Raw genomic sequence first — 17,442 nt, 5'->3', positions numbered from 1 at the left:
GCATTCCCGTGCCACGGCTCTGGTTGGGGAGCCTTGTTGAGGAAACAGTAGTTGACTTGAGGAATGATAATAGAGAAACATGCAGCAGAGCAGCCCTTCATGGCTGAGGTAGTTATGGCTGAAGTAGTTACTTGTGCTGCAGAGCTTACCCGTGTCTCGGGCAGGAGAGAATTGTACTGATGCAAGTAGCAGCTGCCCTTACTGTGTTTTGGTCTTTGGCTGGCCACACAGGCACCAGCGACTTAGGCGAGCTTGGGAATGCGTTCAACTTGGCTAAGGGTCACCTCAGTGAGGGAGAAACTGTTTTTTGTGTGTGAACTGAAATGCACTAACCCTTCCCTAACAGTACTTCTTCAGCAGCAAAAGACTGCTTTAATAATGGTGTATAAATAAGGGAACATTAGGAGTAGGAGTGAATAAGTCCGTCAGTGGTTTTATCACAGATGGTGCTTCAAAAGTAATCGAGACCAAATGATCAGAGTCAAATTCAATGGTGAGGGCTGTGTGGGTGAAGGTGGTGGTGCTGCAAGTCCTCAGATTGGGGCTGAGCTGGCCTTTTTTGCTGGTGCCAGCACTCTGCAGAGAAACCCACCATACGCCAAACGATGCCACTGTTTCAGATGATGCTGCATACGTGTTCCTGTTGTGCCTGAGCTAATCACCCTCCAAAAAGCCCTCCAGGATGTCAGCTAGCCTCTTTGTGTAGCAAGGCTCAGTGCTTTTAGCAGGAAGTGCCTCTCTCAAGCCCAGCTCTAATATCTCTAACATGGTGCTGAAAGGGGCCTTTTATCTAATCGAACTCCAGTTGCTTCAGGATGAAGCATTTACAACATCAGGCATGCAACCCGGGAAGGGAACGGTCGATCCTATGGGGAATGAGGGAGGCTGGATGCTCTAATATGTATTGATTCATCTGTGTTTTAACCAAACAAAAACTGTGTTAGTGCTGCTGCTTTACCTCACATTATTGTGTGTACATTAGATATTGAGTCAGCAGTAGCAGTGGAAAGCTTATGAGAGAAATCATAAAGGAACTAATAGAGATGAAAACTTTAACATGATGGTGTTTGGGATAATAACGGTAATGAATAATGAGAAAAATGAGGATGGTTATAACTAAGATATATACAGGAAAGTGACTGTCTTCTGGATTCAAGGCATTCTCAAGATAATGGCTATCATAAGAATGTGATAAGAAATAAGAACCTGTTACAAATGCTTCTTTCCACAAGTACATTATAATGGAAGAGATTGAACCAGTTTTGAGGCTGACAAAATGGCAGATGCAGGGGGCTAAATAAACCACGGTGGAAGGAAAGGTACAGAGAGTACATTTTAAGAAGTAAAATTGCAAGAGTTGATAAAAAAAAAAGTATGAAGTTGGTTGTTGTTTTTGATTTTGGATTTTTTTTAAAGTATCTGTGTTAATCAGTTCCCAGCAAGGGAAAAATATTTGGTTAATCATCTTTATTTTGAGATTTCAGCAGAAGGAAGTTTCAAAACATCTGTGGTAGTGAGTGGTGGGAGCATCATGCAACTTCCCAGGCCCATGAAGTGCTGAGGAGGTTTGATTTTGTTTCATGTCTAGTCACGAAGCCCAAGTATGCTCACTGTGTTTTCCAAAACTCTTCGTTCCTGAGCATTTTAAAAAGGGTAATGGTGTTTTTCAGAAGATTTGCATTTCCTTATGGATTTAAAACTGCTTTAAATATAGATGAAGTAGTTTTAGTTGCTGTGGTTTGTCTGGCAAAATAGATGCAATTAGCACAGAGCTGTGTATCTCTAGCGATCTTCCCAAGAGTGACTGCTAGGTAGGGTGGCTGGGTTAACCCAGTGCAGCCCTGTTATTTTAACTTACAGTGCTAAAATGGGTAATAAGACTAGGATGTGACAATAAATGACAAAATGCACCTGTGTATTTTCTATGTTGATATGCTCATGGAGGATCTGTGTTATTTACTGAAATATATTATGTTTCTGGTAAATAGAAGATGACCTTGTAGGCCATGAATCTCTGACGACAATAATTTGCAGGATATGTTTTTGGTGAATGCTTCCCAATTTTGTTTCATGTACATTCTGAGCAGCATAGGGAGCGTTACAGAATTTGGAATGATAAAAACATTAAGAAATCATCAACTGGGCTGTGTGTGTGTGTGAGTTGGAGTAATTTAAAATTCAAATAATCATCCTATTTTATGCTTAAAAAAAAGGCAGAGTAGGAAGATAGACCAAAGCTGCTGTTTACTAAATATAATTCTCTTTTGTTGTCCTTTCCATGGAGCAACAACCAGGTAGTGTATCCTGTAGAAAATTTGCCTGGATGTGCTTGATGCCTTCACATGAGTCACTCACTTTTGGCTTACAGGTGTGTTAAAGCCTGAATTAAATCCTGAGCCTCTTTCTTTACGCTGCACATGTTTATCTTTTCATGGGATCTTTTAACTTTATTAATGATTGAGTACTACTGGTGGCCAAACAAAACGGTTATGGAGGAGTGGAGTTGTGACACATTAAGCTGAACAAGTGATATCATTTTTTTATCAGATGGTAAGGTGCATTAGACACCATGCCCAACTGACATTCCTGATGTGTTGTTAGCCAGGGAACTCTTTGTTCCAGGTTGTCCCTGGAGTTAGGGTGTCTGCTGCCAGAACCTTCTTGGTAAGTTGCCTGAGGATTGCTTGAGAGTACGGGTGGCTGCTTCTGCTTTTTAGTTTCTTTGTATGAAGAAATCAAAAACCCCAGGAAATCTAGAATCTGCCTGTTCATGAAAAACAGCACTCTTGGATGCTTCTGAAAGCCCTAGACAATTGTGCAATCACACACATTCTTGTCAGAGGAATGCACAGAGACCTGGGTTTTCCTGCACAAAAATAGCTTGTTTCTCAAGAGGGGGTTTGAACTGTTGTGTGAAAACACCTCCACCTCCTTTGGCGCCAGCATCACATTTCTCAAGGGAAGGACTAGAGTGGTGTGTGTTTTTGAGTATCCTGCAATACATGTTCTGTTCCCCTTGCAAGTACTGCAACCATGCAGAATCCTATTGTCAGAGACTTGGGTGAGCCGTATCCTAAGAGCCATTATTTGTTTATGCGCTGCAGCCTTATCGAGGAGAAGGAAGTCTTGAAGACAAACCATTCATGTTTCACAGCTCATCCAGCAAGTGTTGTGTTGAACTGGAGTACAAGATACCCTGTTGCTAAATGTGAACAAAAACGGTGATGTTACAATGAAGATGTCACTGTAAAATTTTGAAAATATTAGGGAAAAAACAATCAGAAAGCAGTAAACTAAAGTGGATCCTTTCAGAGCTATACTCACAGATTTTAATATCAAAAATTGTGATAAATGGCAAGCCTCATCTTAGCCAATTCTGCCATTGTAAAAAAAGTTATAAAAAAAAAAAATGAATCTTGTCTTGGTGTTGTCAAGATGGGCCATTAATTTTGCAGTAATAACTGACCTTCTCCTCAAGTGATTTTATGTAAGGATAATTTTTTTTTTTGGTACCATTTTTTATTGTTCAAGAGTAGCCCTTTACCTGCTGAGTGGGGAGTATCATCTTACAGCAGGCCTCTTCTTTGTACATAAATGCATCTTAAGGTCAGTGAGTTTTTCAGCTCTGCTTGTTTTAGAAAGATCACTTTGGGTTCATTGGTATGTCTGCCACAAGAATATATACTGCCATGTCCTCTGTTGGAACATTCTTTTCCAATGTAATTTTGTTAGGGCCTTCTGGTTACCTGTTTTACATTTAACTTTGTTGTTTGGACTGCTCATGTGTACTGTAGTCATGTTAAATTGACCCTTTCTAGGCTCATAAAATAGCTTGAATCCTTATATGCAGGCAAATATTTTAAAGCAAGACTGTGACATGATTCTCCTGTAACCGTGGTGACATACACAGAGCGCTCATATCTCTAATGCTGTTGGCCACTACCTAGAAGGTAAATATGAAAAGCAGTTCTTCAAAAAGTTTCCTTTCCCCTCTCTCACTTGGCCATCTCAGGTGTAGTGACCAGAAGCTGCTCTGCCTGTGACACTGGAGAGGTTTTTTTAGTGGTGCCAGCACAGGGAGGATGCCTGATCACCTTTTCACACATGGGCAGCTTGTGGATGGGCTCACGTGTAAGAGTGGCACTCCTGCTGGTAGTGAAGCTATTTTGTGAGCATGGGGTGTGATCATACCCAGAGGCTCCTGGGTGAGTGGTGTGCACCTACTGTGGGGGGCTGCCCTGAGGAGGTGCGTGAGGCAGGGAAAAGATCAAGGTTTTATTACTGTGAGAGAAAGCTGCTGCTAGGCTGGGGAAACTGTGGCTGAGCAGTGGAAAAACCCCTTGGGTATGCCCTTCCCCTTTCTCTTGGTGCTGGAGTGTGGAAGAGATACTTGGGATAGGTGTAGCTGGGAGGGGGGCACAAGAGGCTGTCTCTCCTCTATGCACGAGCAAGGAAATGAAGCAGCTTTGTGTGACAGCGTGTCACAAGGGGGCTTCAGGGAAGGGCTGAGCCTTCCAGGAGACATGGGTTATTCTGCAGCAGTTTGGCTCTGTGCCAGTGGTAACCAGAGCACTGGCTCTAATCATATCAACCCCAAAACGATCTGCTAATACTCAACACTGGTGCAGCACTGATACTCCTAAGACTTACCAAGATGTTATTCACTTGAGGAGCTGAAGCTGAAATCCAGTCCTTGAAGTGTTCAAAGTTGGATGCTGGGGTTGCATTCTCAGCCTGCTTCTTCCTCTCCAAGTGAGGAGCACATTTTGTGTCAGCCTTGATCCCTTGATCATGGATACAGGGAAGAGCTGAGTTCAGGAGGCCCTAGCTGTGGGAGAAGCTCTGCATGTGCTGTAGGATTTTGATGCAGGTGTTTGAACAGAATTACCTTCTCCTTTTTTTTTTTTTTTTTTTTTTTTTTTCCAATCTGGAAAAATATGTAGCAAACAGCAGATATTTCTGTGGGTAAATCAACAAACAGTACTGTAGTTTTGCAAGATGAGTAATTCCTTTTGCAAAGAGTAAAATCTGTGAGTGGGATGTGCTACTGGAGATTGGTGTGATATGATATAGAATCATTATATTTTGATTGGTGGTAGCTTCCAAAATACGTCTTTTGTTGTGCTGTCTCCCTGGAATGACTGGTCTCACTAGTCTAACTGCATTTTCCCATTGCCTTTACTGGAGAAGAAATTCAGATGCTATGAATGATAAATCTTTGTGTTCTTACTCGAGAATTGCCCAAAATGTGTCCAAAACTCACCCGTTTGTTTGCAGTCTCTTAAATTGCTAATAATATCTTGATAATCTTCTATTTTAACTTTATTTTTTTACATTTAAATACATCCTATGTTCCTGGTAGGACTTCTCATCCTTGGTTCTTTTTAAAATGTCACTAAGATTTCTGTTATATGATCTTGAGAGATTGGTTAAATACATTTCTTCAGTTCACTGCTGTGTTAACTAGCTTATAGCTGATCAGATTGCAGCAGTGTGTTCTACTGGATCTGATCCCAGTTTTGCTTCCTTTAGTGTATGACAGCAAAGGGAATCTACACTCACTCTGCTAGAGGCTTTTTCCCTCTGCTTTCAGGGTTTTCCTGGAAAATAATCTTTTTTAATATTAAATGTTTCTTACAAATTCTGTTCTTTGTTTTTTCGACAGGTGTTGGCATCATGTCGGGCATTTCTTTTAACGTCTCGGATTCCCACCAAGGTAAAATCACTGTGTTTCTATAAATACTCTGGGACAACAAATGAAAGTTACACAAACTAAGTAGCAAAAAATTAGCATATTTTTAGTTATGCACATCTGTTAAAAAAACAGCTAACTGAGGAATGGTATGTTGCATGGTCTTGAGTTAGAATGGTGCTTCTATTAGTATATGCCTTAAAAGAATTTTTCAATACATACATTCACACACACACACACACACACACACACACTCACACACACACATATATATATATATATTTCCACACACTCCTTTTCCAGAGAAATTTTAATTTCTGGAAATGCAGGTGGCTGAAGAGTTGCGTTGTAAACTCCAGCTTGAAGAACTGTGAGAGAAGCCTGATGAATTTTATAGAAGGACAGTTTATGTGCAAACAAGCCGATGGTATTATTCCCTCTAGTGTTTGTAGTGTCAAATAGGATTACACTTGATTTGGAGGCAGAAACTGTGTTGAGTTTTATTCAATTCTCCTGTTTTCTAATGATTTTTGCTGTTCATTTTAAAAAGCAATTTGGCAACTTGCCTCCCCAGTGCTGGTGAATTTTTTTTTTTCTGTGCCTGTGACAATTCATAATGATTGTTGTAGAAGAGAAAGATGATTTCCACATGAATAAAAATGACTTATGTGAAAGAACATCGCTTGTCCAGCCTGGAATCAGTGAATGGGAATTTGGCACATATCCTGTTTTGTTGTATTTGATGTGTGTGTGTATATATATATATATATATATATATACACACGCACACACACACTTTATAGAAATACCAGAATCCATAATCCATAAATAGAACTATTGATGCCAAATTTTCAGTTATGGTCACTGGTAAATGTGACCATCCAGAGCTATAATTTGAAGATGCTGACTGACAGGTAGGACGAACTGCAGCTTGAATTTCTGCTGATACTCGTTTTCCTCAGTCGATCACCCTGTCCCTGCAGCACAGATGTCTCCAGTTGCTTGTCTGTTGGTGTTTGGATCACTGCAGTTTTCAGCCAGGGTTTTTTAAAGCAGGGCTTGGTGACTGTGTCCTTGGAAATATAGATCCAGTTGATGAACAGCTCAGACATCAGTGCAATGGCAATATGATAGACAGGTGGTAATCATGATTTTGTTAAACAATAGCAAAGCCATTATAAGTCATCCAAAAGCTCTTGTAGGTGAGGCTTGGAGTACTTAGTGATAACTCTGTTTAGTTGAGTGTTTCAGACAATTCTCAGAACTCATTAAATAGATTTGCATAGTTGAAAAACTTGGTTTTGTTTTTATTAAAATCTAAAATATGTATTCTGTAAGTAGAAATGTAATTTTTGTGATAGCAAATAGAAGGAAGATGATGAGGAGCTGTGCTTATGATTTATGTAAAAATTAAACTTTTTGTGTCTGAACAATTATTAGGATGGTTGAAAATGCATTTCTAGTAGGGTTAGTGGAACTTAGTAAATTTTCTAATGTCTGTAGTACTTTCAATAGCTGCTCAGAAGCTTTCTGAGCCCAAGTTCTTCCATATACCTGTCAGGCAGTAACTCCTCGAAAGACAGCTGAAAACATTCAGCAAAGACACATTATTTGTCTGGGGACTCCTAACAAAATTGAGTATACCTAGGGATGGCCAGTTCTGAGTAACTGTTACTGCTGCATTCGATTCCAAGCTTTACTTTTGCTTATACAATGCTGTTGAGATGTCTCTACTAAACAAGGATCAAAGTTAAAAAGAATTAATGTTGTTTAACTCCAATACCATCTCACACTATTATCCTTAGAGTGAAGATATTGCAATGGCCACCTCTAAACTTCACACTCTGGTCCAGTCAGTTCATTCCCCCTAATGGAGACGGATTGACTGGAATGGAAAGACATGACTTAAAGCTTGCTAATTCTGGCTACAGTCTATGTAAAAAGTAATTGCAACATTAGTAATGTTGGATGTGTCATCAAGCCCACAAATAAGCATATAAAATATTTGTAGGAATGTAATTCAGACCTGTAAATGCATTTCTAGTGCAACTTCCATTAAGTTTTGGTTGAAAAAACTGAAAAGTGTGAAATTAGCTGTCTGGTTAACTGAAAGGTTCCTAAATGAGAGGCACGCATAACTTTTTAAGAGGATTTTAAAAACATATAATTTTGGGTAATAAATGAGAATGTGCCTTTTAAAACCTTGTAAAAATTATTTCTTAGTTTGAAGTAGATGATGTTTAGAACATGTTTTACATTTTTGCTGCAAAGCAAGGACTGTAAATTCATATTTTTAACTAGAAAAAATGAACCAAAGATGAGCTGTAGAGATAGTGCCATGTTTCCTGATATTTGTTAATTCTAGGCAAGAGGATTTGCAAACTAAATTCTTGAGACTGGATCTGTGTGAACTTTTCAGATATTTTTGATTGTGTATACATATATGTATGTATGTGTTTGGACATACTTTAGCAAAAAAAAAGAACCCTCAAGTTGATAGGTAAATAATTTTTAAAATATGAAGGATTTCAATTGCAGAAACTTCCCCTCTAAAATTTCACTGTGATTTAGGTAAAGAAATATTTAATTAGTATGGGAAAAAAAGAGGTTTTCCCTTCTGTGTGTATAGTCCTGCTTAAACCAGTAGCCAACAATGGCTGCTATAGATTTTTTTGGTGGGTTTGTTTTCTTCCTTTTTTCTTCTTTCTGCCCTGAGTCAACTGCACAGGGCCGTGTCATCACAAAAGATTGCCAGCCCTAGCTTAGAAATAAAGCACTGAAGAGAAATGAATGCCTTGCACTTGGGAAAAGTGCCCTGAGAAGAGGCTTGTGCTGCTTCTGCCTCTCCTGCCTCAGTTCCCTGCACTCACTTGCTTCGTAACCAGATGTGATGGCACCTCTGAAACTGCCTGTTTGCTGTGGATGCTGCCCCTGCAGCAGAACGTGTGAGACGGAGCACATCAAGTGCCAAAATCTTCAGAGTAAAGTTCATTCACCAAGAAGGGCCTTTGGCTGAAGGTGAACTTTGCACAGAAATGTTTATATCTTCTGATGCTGCCAAATCGTGAGGGCAACTGAAGGGATGAGGATTCAGAAAATAGGCAACAAAGAACAAAGAGACAGTAATAACAAAAGTTTTCTGGAAATATTTTTGATGGTTGGAAGCTGGTACCTCTGTTTCTGACTTTCCAATGTCCTGTTCCAGCCTTTACAGGGAGGGAGTCTTGTTAGCTGTGTCTGGGTTCTGAGCACCCCAGTAGTCATTCAGAGTTGACTTTTTCACAAATACAGGAATAGAATGATATGGTGCTTGCCAGTTAGCCTGGGAGCACCCTGACTGTGAACCTAGGATAAGATAAAGTACAGGAACCTTGGTGCATTTCAGACAGACTGCTCAGTTGCAATGGTTTCAATGATAACTAAAAGGAAATGAGCTAATGTCTTGCCCTGTAGTTACAGTTCAGTCCAAAAGGTTTGTTTCTTTCTGTATATCTCGGCTGTCAAGATGATTGTTGACATAATTGTGAATTCAGATCTTAGCACACTCCCTGTAGCCCTAGATTTGTCCTTGGACAAGAATTCCCCGCCGCCTTCTAAGCTTCCATTTGGAGTCATGGAATCAGTATGTTCTTCCCTGCCTAGTCTGTCATCCAAATAAATCACTCAGACAAAGTTTATGTATCACTTCCTCTCATACTTCTAGATAAGCTAAAGCAGTCCTTGGACATTTATGTTTATATTTTTATTTACTTATTTATATATGTTATTTTTATTCTTTTATATATATATAGTGTGTTTACATGTCCCTTCAGCTTCTCTGCAGTAAAATTTTTCACATCTGTGATCACTGTAACTAATGAAAGAATAATTGTGAAGCTGTAAGGATTGTAATAAATGATTTATCAGTCACAAGAGTATACATCAGTAGGGTATTGTATTAATGATGCTTTTTATAGTAAAATTTTTTCATATAATTAATTACAAGCTTTATGTGCTTATGGCTTGCAGTAAAATGTCCATTGTGGTATTCCTATAACCTCTAATAACCATTAAAACCTGTAGCAAACAAATGTAAGTATTTTTTGATGAAAAATGTATCCAGGTATTAAAAACTACTTAGTGTCAATTATAGGAACTGATATCAAGTAACAGTAGCCTGCTCAAGGTTTTCTTAACCTCATTGAGAAGTGTAAGTGCTCTTTAAAAATAGGTGATGTTTGCACTAATGTGATGTTTTCTTTTCTAACTACAGTTAGAGCTAACTTTCAGCTACTTGGAAATCCAAGGAGTAACTTCCAATAAACCAGGCCAGGTGAGTGTAATCTCGATAAAAGATACTTGTTTACTCATTGCTAAATCTCTGCTAGTCAAGGAGGTAAGGCTGTGACATGCAGGTGTCCCCTTCCACTGAGCACACTGTGCATTTGTATTCTTGCATTCTTGCTGGTCTAAAGTCTTAAAAATAACAATAAGAATTTAAAGAGTCAGTTTTAGGAATGTTTGTGCACTTGGAATAATGATAAGAAATAGATAGGGGTTTTCTCTAGTTCAGTATGGTACAAGTTTCCATTTGTATCATAAGTGGATCTTTTTCTCAGAGCTGGTAGAGCAGTGGTGGCTGGTATGCAATCCATCACCACACAAGCTGCAGTGGCTTCTGTGGTGAATACCTTTATGGGGAAGCCAAAAGCTACTGCTTACATTGCAGGCAGGAATGCTTTGCTTTCAACTATTCTTTGTGCCTTTACTGTGTACAACACAAAATATATTTGACAGCAAGTTATGTGCCCAAAAAAGTAAATGTCAAAGGGAAGGTGCTGAAAAGAAGAATGCCTTTAGAGCGTTTTTAATTCATAAGATGAGCATGTTGACAAGATTTGACAGTTCAATTGTATCAAAGTCTTCATGTGTTTCATGTGTGTTTGGCTTTTAAAGAGCTTTTAAGGAATAGGAGTGCCTGAGATACTTTGAACTCTGAAAAGCTCTCATTGTATTAACATCTTGTCTTTTTAACCTGTCTTTTGAAGCTTTCCTTAAAGGAAGGAAAATAAAAGGTCCAAGTGTTTTAATGGGGAGACATTTACTAAATTCTAAGTTTTTGTGGGTTTTTTTTTATTTAAGGTACTAAAATGCCAAGTAACTATTGCTAATTATTCTTGGAGGCATAGACAGTCACTGTTGTAGCAGTATTTACAAGAGATTTTCAGCAGCCTCAATGAGCATACACTTTTCCTAAAATATTTCTTAGGTTTTTCATGTTTACATTCATTTGTGTTTTAATTGTGCGAGTCTTCTAACTGAAGGCAGAGAGAATCCTAGATTATTCCTTGTAGAGCAAATGATTTTATTGCAGTTTTCCTGCAAACAGCATATTATAGCTGTGATATTAGAAGGGTGTAGTTTTGTGCTAGGCATCTTGCAGAGAGCCATGAAGAGCTTCCTACTGTAAAATAAGTGAAAAAATGGACAGAGGAATATAAGGAAATGTTGTGCTAATATTGTTGATGATGAAAAACTGTGGTAAGTTGCTCACTCATTCGTCATCAGGGAGTGGTGGCAACAGGCTCAGAAAGGAGTTGAATTGATGGTAAAAGGTGTGAATAGTCTCAGTGTGCTTTACGGGTAATACAGCCTCTTCTAGGATTATCATGATGGTGACCCTAGGCATGAATTGGGAACCAAGAGAGCTCTGGGAGCCACCTTCAATAAGAAGCAATCCCCTGTATCACACTGCATAGAGCCCCCCTCCTACTGTCTGTCTTCACTTATTTATTCCTCATGTTACCTTCTCACTGTGCGTGCACAGCTTCTTATCTAAAAGAGGTGATGACTTGGGCTGTGCTAACTATTCACACTGGAGTCAGCAGAAACATTACATTGCTTCCTGTGATGCAGCCAAAAGCAGCAGCGGAGCTGATGTGTCACTCTTACCCTAATCTGATTTGGTTCTGAGCACTCAATATCTAAGAAAGGCACGTTGCAGAAGGCTTTATTTATCCCCCGCTCTGAAGCAGAAATCCCCCAGACAGTGGGACAGTCATGCTGGCTGAGTTACTGCTTCATCTGCACAGACAACACAGCACCACAGCATTTTCTTAAGCAGCACAGAACAAAGCATTAGAGCTTTTCCAGAGGATCACAGCCATTAAAGACTTTTACTTTTTGCTGGAGGAAACAGGCACCCTGCTCATTCAATAGTTTCCTGTCAGGCTGTGCTTGCTTCTCCTGGTGTTCTGGGACGTGTTTCAAAAGAGGACAATGCTGTGAAAAGTTCTTGGTTTTCAAAGTGTCAGCTGAGGTCAAGATCCTTTGAAAATTGTATTCCCGTGGGAAGCAGGGCACTGCTAGAAAAAGCAAAGTTTGAATATGGGGGTCTTTGTACATTCAAGAACAACTTTCAGAAACTTTACCTGGAGCGTTGCTGTGTCTTGTCTTAAAGAATAACAGATTTCTACAAGCATTCAACTGGCATTTAAAATGTTTTCCTGTTTAATTCATCGACATGAATTATATGATACCCTTCTCAGCCTCTTGCACTTTTATTTATAGTTGATTATGGAAACAGAGAAATGCAGCATCTCCATGAAGATGGCCTCCTCAGAGGATGTGAACGAGGTGCTGGCACACATCGGGACCTGCCTCAGGAAGATATTCCCTGGACTCTCACCAGTGTAAGTATCCTTTGGGGCACCTCCAGTGGGAACAGATTGTATGGAAGCAGTGACAAGCCACCCCTTTTTGTCTGCTGGTCTCCCCACCCTGATCTCAGAAATACACTGAGGATATAAGACTCATATCCATAAGAACTCAGTTTTTATCCAGATGTATGGCAGAACCAGGACATGGTGTAGAGCATAGGTAGACTATATGTCATCCTCTAGGGTCATAAGAGCTTTTGGGTTGAAGGGGGGTGCAGTTGTTTGAGGTCTTTAGTTTCTATTTTACCTTGTTGCCTCTCCAGCCTCAGGTACAGCTTAGGTTCTGTCTTTTTTGTTGTAACTGGCTCCATGTTCTGTTTTATTTTTTCCCCACCAGAAGTAAAATCTGAACTGGGAGAGGAGGGAAAAGTTCCATTTACTTTCAGTGTTTGTGAAACAATGCACATGATTGTGAGCCTTGTTCTTCAAAACTAAGCCCTGGGCAGTCTTGTCATATACTTCCCATGGTTTAACTGACTCCTTGAATTATTTGTCTCCTTGTCTGGCTTTTCTTGTCATTGCCTTTGGTTTTCTCTCTTACCTGTGTCTCTGGATTCTATCATCTTGAAGCAATTCTCAGTAGTTTTTCTTAATTTTATTTTCCTTGTTCTCGGTCATTGCCTCATCTTCATCACTCTCTACCAAGTCATGCAGCTCTACTGTATTCTCTTCAGCTCCTGGTTTTCAGCATTATTAGAAAAAATGGGCTGTGGAAAAGAGTTTTCCCAGACATGTTGATTTTTATAAGTGAACTTTAGTAACAGAAATGAGATGTGAATGGTTAGGCTAAACTTACATGTTTTATTTTGGGTGCATATCTTCATTATTCACCTTTCCTGTAGGTGGAGTAGGAAATCAAGTTCATAAACTCTAGAGGGCAGTTTCTTTTTATTTTTTGTTTTCATTTTTTTTTTCCCACTTCCAATTTTCCTCTCAGGCAGTGTAGTTAACTGTCTTAGGGGAGATTGAAGTCTCCCTTCAAAGAACATGAATACAACTGAATATTTGTGAGGAGGGTTGCTATAAAACCTCAGTAATAGTGTGAGAAATGCAGACAAAAAGAGTAAAGAGGGTTGCAAGACTGTTTGTTTCTCTGTTTTTTTATGAAGGCCTTGAACTCTTTATATATTTTCTGTGGGTTTTCTTGAGAGCATTGCTGGAGCAGGTTGGGTAGCTGCATGGAGTGCGTGCTTCCCAGAAAAGAAATCAAATTTTTTGCTCTTCTCTCAGATGGCAGTTTTCCAAAATGAAGGCATTGGAGTTGTGTAGATTATAGAGGACCAGATAAGGCAAGAAAGGGGGGAAGAGATTTCTCCAATTGTTATTGCTTATTAATTCTCTTCTGCTCCACCTCCCACCCCCTTAGACCCCTCATAAATTCTGTACTTTAGGAGGCAGTCTTGCCATTCAGAAAACCAGATAGTTTTATTTCTTAAAAGGCAGGAAGGTATTGTGTTTCTTGTCTGTCTAGGGAAGGAAACTGCTACCAAATTACAAAGATTGGAGCTGGATAGCAAGAGTGCAGCCTAGAGGCCAAGTGGAACTGCTCAGCTCTTTGCACCATGGTGCTATTTTTGCATAAAAGCAGTCTATATACAGCAGTGGTTTCAGGGTAACCATTAATACCATGTCTCTTCCCTATTTTGGGCATCCTGGTGTCAGATGAGGGCCACAAGCCTCCTTAGATGGAGTGATCCTGCAATACAAAAGGATCTAGTTGCTCCAGTAGTCACAGGGTTAATCTAAAGAAAGAGAGAAAGAAAGAATAAATGTTACTCCTGCTGTGCTACATAATGGTGTGTGTGCCTTTTAGGTAGGAAAGTGGGTTGTATTAAAAATGGTAATTCTTCCTATACACTCATCTAAAAATGCTCTTAAAATAAAAAAGGTTTATGTGTTTAAAAATACTTTCAAAGCCATGAATGATGTTTTTCCCCTCTTTTCCATCTAGGAGGATTATGAAAAAAGTAACTATGGAGCCTTCAGAAAGACTGGCTAATCTCCAGGCCCTGTGGGACAGTCAGACTGTGGCAGAACTTGGACCTTGTGGTGAGAATGAATTTAAATGCTCAAATATAAAAGAGGGCTGGAATTGCAGTGTCAGGAAGTTTCATTCTATTTCAGGCAAAAGCTTGTAAAGGTGTAATTAGTTTTAAGGTGTAATTAGTATGAGGCAGACTTCTGATTGGTAGGTGAAGGCACTATATTAAGCTTTCTTGCAACTTACCATGTGAAGATAGGATAGTCTCAGTTCCTTTCATAAGCACAATGCACAGTCTTCTGAGAGAAAAAGAGAGTGAGTTTTAAAACTGGATCTTTAAGTATTAAAGTGTCCTTTTAGATGTGTTTTGTTTGCTTGTGTGACTCCTGTGTTAAATAGTCTCTTGGGTTGTTTGTAGGAGGCTTTTCGCAGATGTATGCTTGTGTTTGTGACTGGCTTGGATTTCCCTACAGAGAGGAAGTGCAGTGGGTAAGTGCTTGTCTTGTTCTGAAACTCTTTTCAGCTACCTGTACTAATGATGAAATAACAGGTAAATCCATAGTGCTTGACAAAAAAACACTCCACAACAGTTCTGTAAACATGTATTTGGTTATGTATTTTTAACAGGACGTTGATACGATTTACCTGACACAAGATACCAGAGAGTTGAATTTGCAAGACTTCAGCCACCTTGACCACAGGTAAACCATGAGCAGCAATCATGCTAATATTGATGAAGTGGGATGGCCCTGTAGCTGTTACTGTGAAATTACCATCTGTAGCATTTTTAGTTTTCAGCACAAAGCTGCTGTTTTTGCACAAAAGCCCCATGGAAACCTCATTTCCTTCAGGAGCCGGAGAAGATAAATATATTTTCTTATTGGAAGCAATCCAAAAAGTTAGCGTATAGATACTTTTCCTGTGATGGCAGATATAAGAGCTCAAATTCAGCAGATGAAACATGCATCTACATCTGGTGGGCAAAGGAAAAAAGGAAATTATGAAGTCTTCACTTCTGCAGAATCTTTTTCTCATGGTGTACACAGTAAAGCAAATTAATTTTTGTCAGCAAGTCAGTTGAAGGTTTAAGTTGTTCAACTGAATTACAGACAGTTGTCTCTTCACTTATAATAGATGCTATCAAAAATATGTACTTCCAGAAAGGAACTAATTGAGGGTAATTTTGCTGTGAGATGCTGAAGCCTAGCTAAGTGTTGTAGTTAGTTTACTGAATTTAGCTGGCTGAGAAAATTGGATTCTGAGAAAGTTGAATCTGGAGGTATTACAAGTAGGAGAAAATGGGAGGGAAGCTTAACTAAAATTCATCATTATACAAAGGAAACTGCAAATTTAAGAAAGTGTAAATAAGATTGAGAAAGCATTTGTTTCTTTGGAAGAACCCAGTGAAAGAATTAAGAATTTATCACAGATACAAGGTTAGAATTTCATAACAGAAAGGCTGAAACTGGCAGTAAGTAAATAAGAGTATTTCGCCACAGCATTCTTTGCAGGTTTAAGCTAAGAATAGTGTGTGAACTTGCAGAATGCCCCATTCAAAAATTTAACTAATTTTCTGTGCCACATTTTCACAGTCTGCAGTGAAACCCTTGACAAAGTTACCATGCAGTATCTGTGTTGACCATTCAGAGGTAACTCAAGATGACAGGGCTGCAACTGGTGCGCGACAGATGTGGCCAAAGACTCTTTCCTTGGTAAAGCCTTGCTGAAGGAGGATAAGGGGAGGTATACTATTAAGCACAAGCAAATTTGGGGCAAGAATTTAACAATGGTTTTAACATTTATTGCAAGATGAAATGATGACAGGATTGTGGGGCATACCTACAGATAGCCAGTCTCAATAGATACTAAATGTTTGAACAATTAATTTGGAAAGAGTAGATAGAATTGTTTTAAATATTTAGACTATCTCTGCTGGTGCAAGTGAGTTTGGCTTCCAGAAATGTAATAATGGGTTTGTTGTTTTAGAAAATCTTTTCATTAAAATATACCTTACAAAATTGCTGAAGAAATGTATTTGTGCTGTTAAGCAAAGTCCTTTTTAAGTGCTTCAAAATTTTCTAAGTCCAAAGATTCAAAACTATTTTGGAGCCCTTTACATGCCGTGGAATCCATCTTGTGATGAGAACATCCACATGTTGAGGACTGAACTGAAGAACATTTTGGATTGAAATTTCAAGAAGGTAAAAATTTTAAGAAAGCCAAACCCTTGTTATGCACTAAAAATAAAAATTAGGAATTGAAATCCCAGTCAATTCAAGAATGTTTATAAGCATTTTCCAATATATTTAAGACAGTGGAACTGCTGTAAATTCAAAGTATGCCATTATACTTTGGATTTTGAGAGACTGCTGTATATCTCATTCACCTAATTTTTGAGATTGCTGAACCTATATAGTTTGTTTTGTAGTAGCTCTGAAGCAAGGTAGGACAGGTGCCTCAGTTCTCTAAATATAGGGGCTATGCATTGCAAAAATAAACAATTTGTGTTTTTCCAAGTAAAACATGTCTGTTAAAGGTCAACATAAGATGGCATGAATTATAGATGAAGTTAAGTTCCCAGAGCAGCACAGCAAGGCTTGCTGCACGGGAGCATGACTTCCGAGGTTTTAGCTGAAATTTTGTTGTGTTGTGAACCATATAATTATTAAAAAAAAAAAAAAAAGGAAAAAAAAAAGAGAAAATACTCAAAAGTGAAAAAGGGCTTATTTGATACAGTTGCATGATCTTCATCTGTGTAGCATGTGTTTTAGCTTACTTGGACATTCAAAAAAATTTAAGAAAAATGTAATTGTTTAGATTTTTTTCATTGTGGTGTTGAGATTTCTTGCCATCTGAAATACACAGGGGGACAGGGATGTTGAAAAAATGTGAAGGCATTAGATAAGCTGGAATCTTGTTGAGGCTTGGAGCGATTGTCTGCATTCCAGAAGTACAGAATCTGTTTTTATTTTAGGATGGCACAGATTTATCTTTTATAAATATTACTTTATTCTGGATGGTAATTTTAATTAATGTAAGCATCTCAACTTAACTCAGTGAGGGAAAGTTAT

At 38.8% G+C, this 17,442-nt stretch overlaps 1 protein-coding gene across 3 annotated transcripts in view; it reads left to right on the top strand.

The window, feature by feature from the left end:
- CARMIL1 (capping protein regulator and myosin 1 linker 1) overlaps window positions 1–17,442 on the top strand; it is a 190,211-nt gene that overhangs the window by 72,712 nt on the left and 100,057 nt on the right. For all 3 annotated transcript variants that reach the window (XM_041408078.1, XM_041408077.1, XM_041408076.1), the window contains exons 3-8: window positions 5,666–5,716; window positions 9,945–10,004; window positions 12,242–12,363; window positions 14,342–14,439; window positions 14,790–14,860; window positions 14,999–15,072. In XM_041408078.1, coding sequence (XP_041264012.1) covers window positions 5,666–5,716; window positions 9,945–10,004; window positions 12,242–12,363; window positions 14,342–14,439; window positions 14,790–14,860; window positions 14,999–15,072 — 476 coding nt within the window. The remainder of the gene's footprint in view (window positions 1–5,665; window positions 5,717–9,944; window positions 10,005–12,241; window positions 12,364–14,341; window positions 14,440–14,789; window positions 14,861–14,998; window positions 15,073–17,442) is intronic.

Source organism: Onychostruthus taczanowskii, unplaced genomic scaffold (genome assembly GCF_017590055.1).
Source record: "Onychostruthus taczanowskii isolate IOZ18803 unplaced genomic scaffold, ASM1759005v1 scaffold29, whole genome shotgun sequence".
NCBI classification, from domain to species: Eukaryota; Metazoa; Chordata; class Aves; order Passeriformes; family Passeridae; genus Onychostruthus; species Onychostruthus taczanowskii.
Note: the sequence above shows the minus strand (reverse complement) of the source record. Positions and strands in the feature narration are given on the sequence as shown.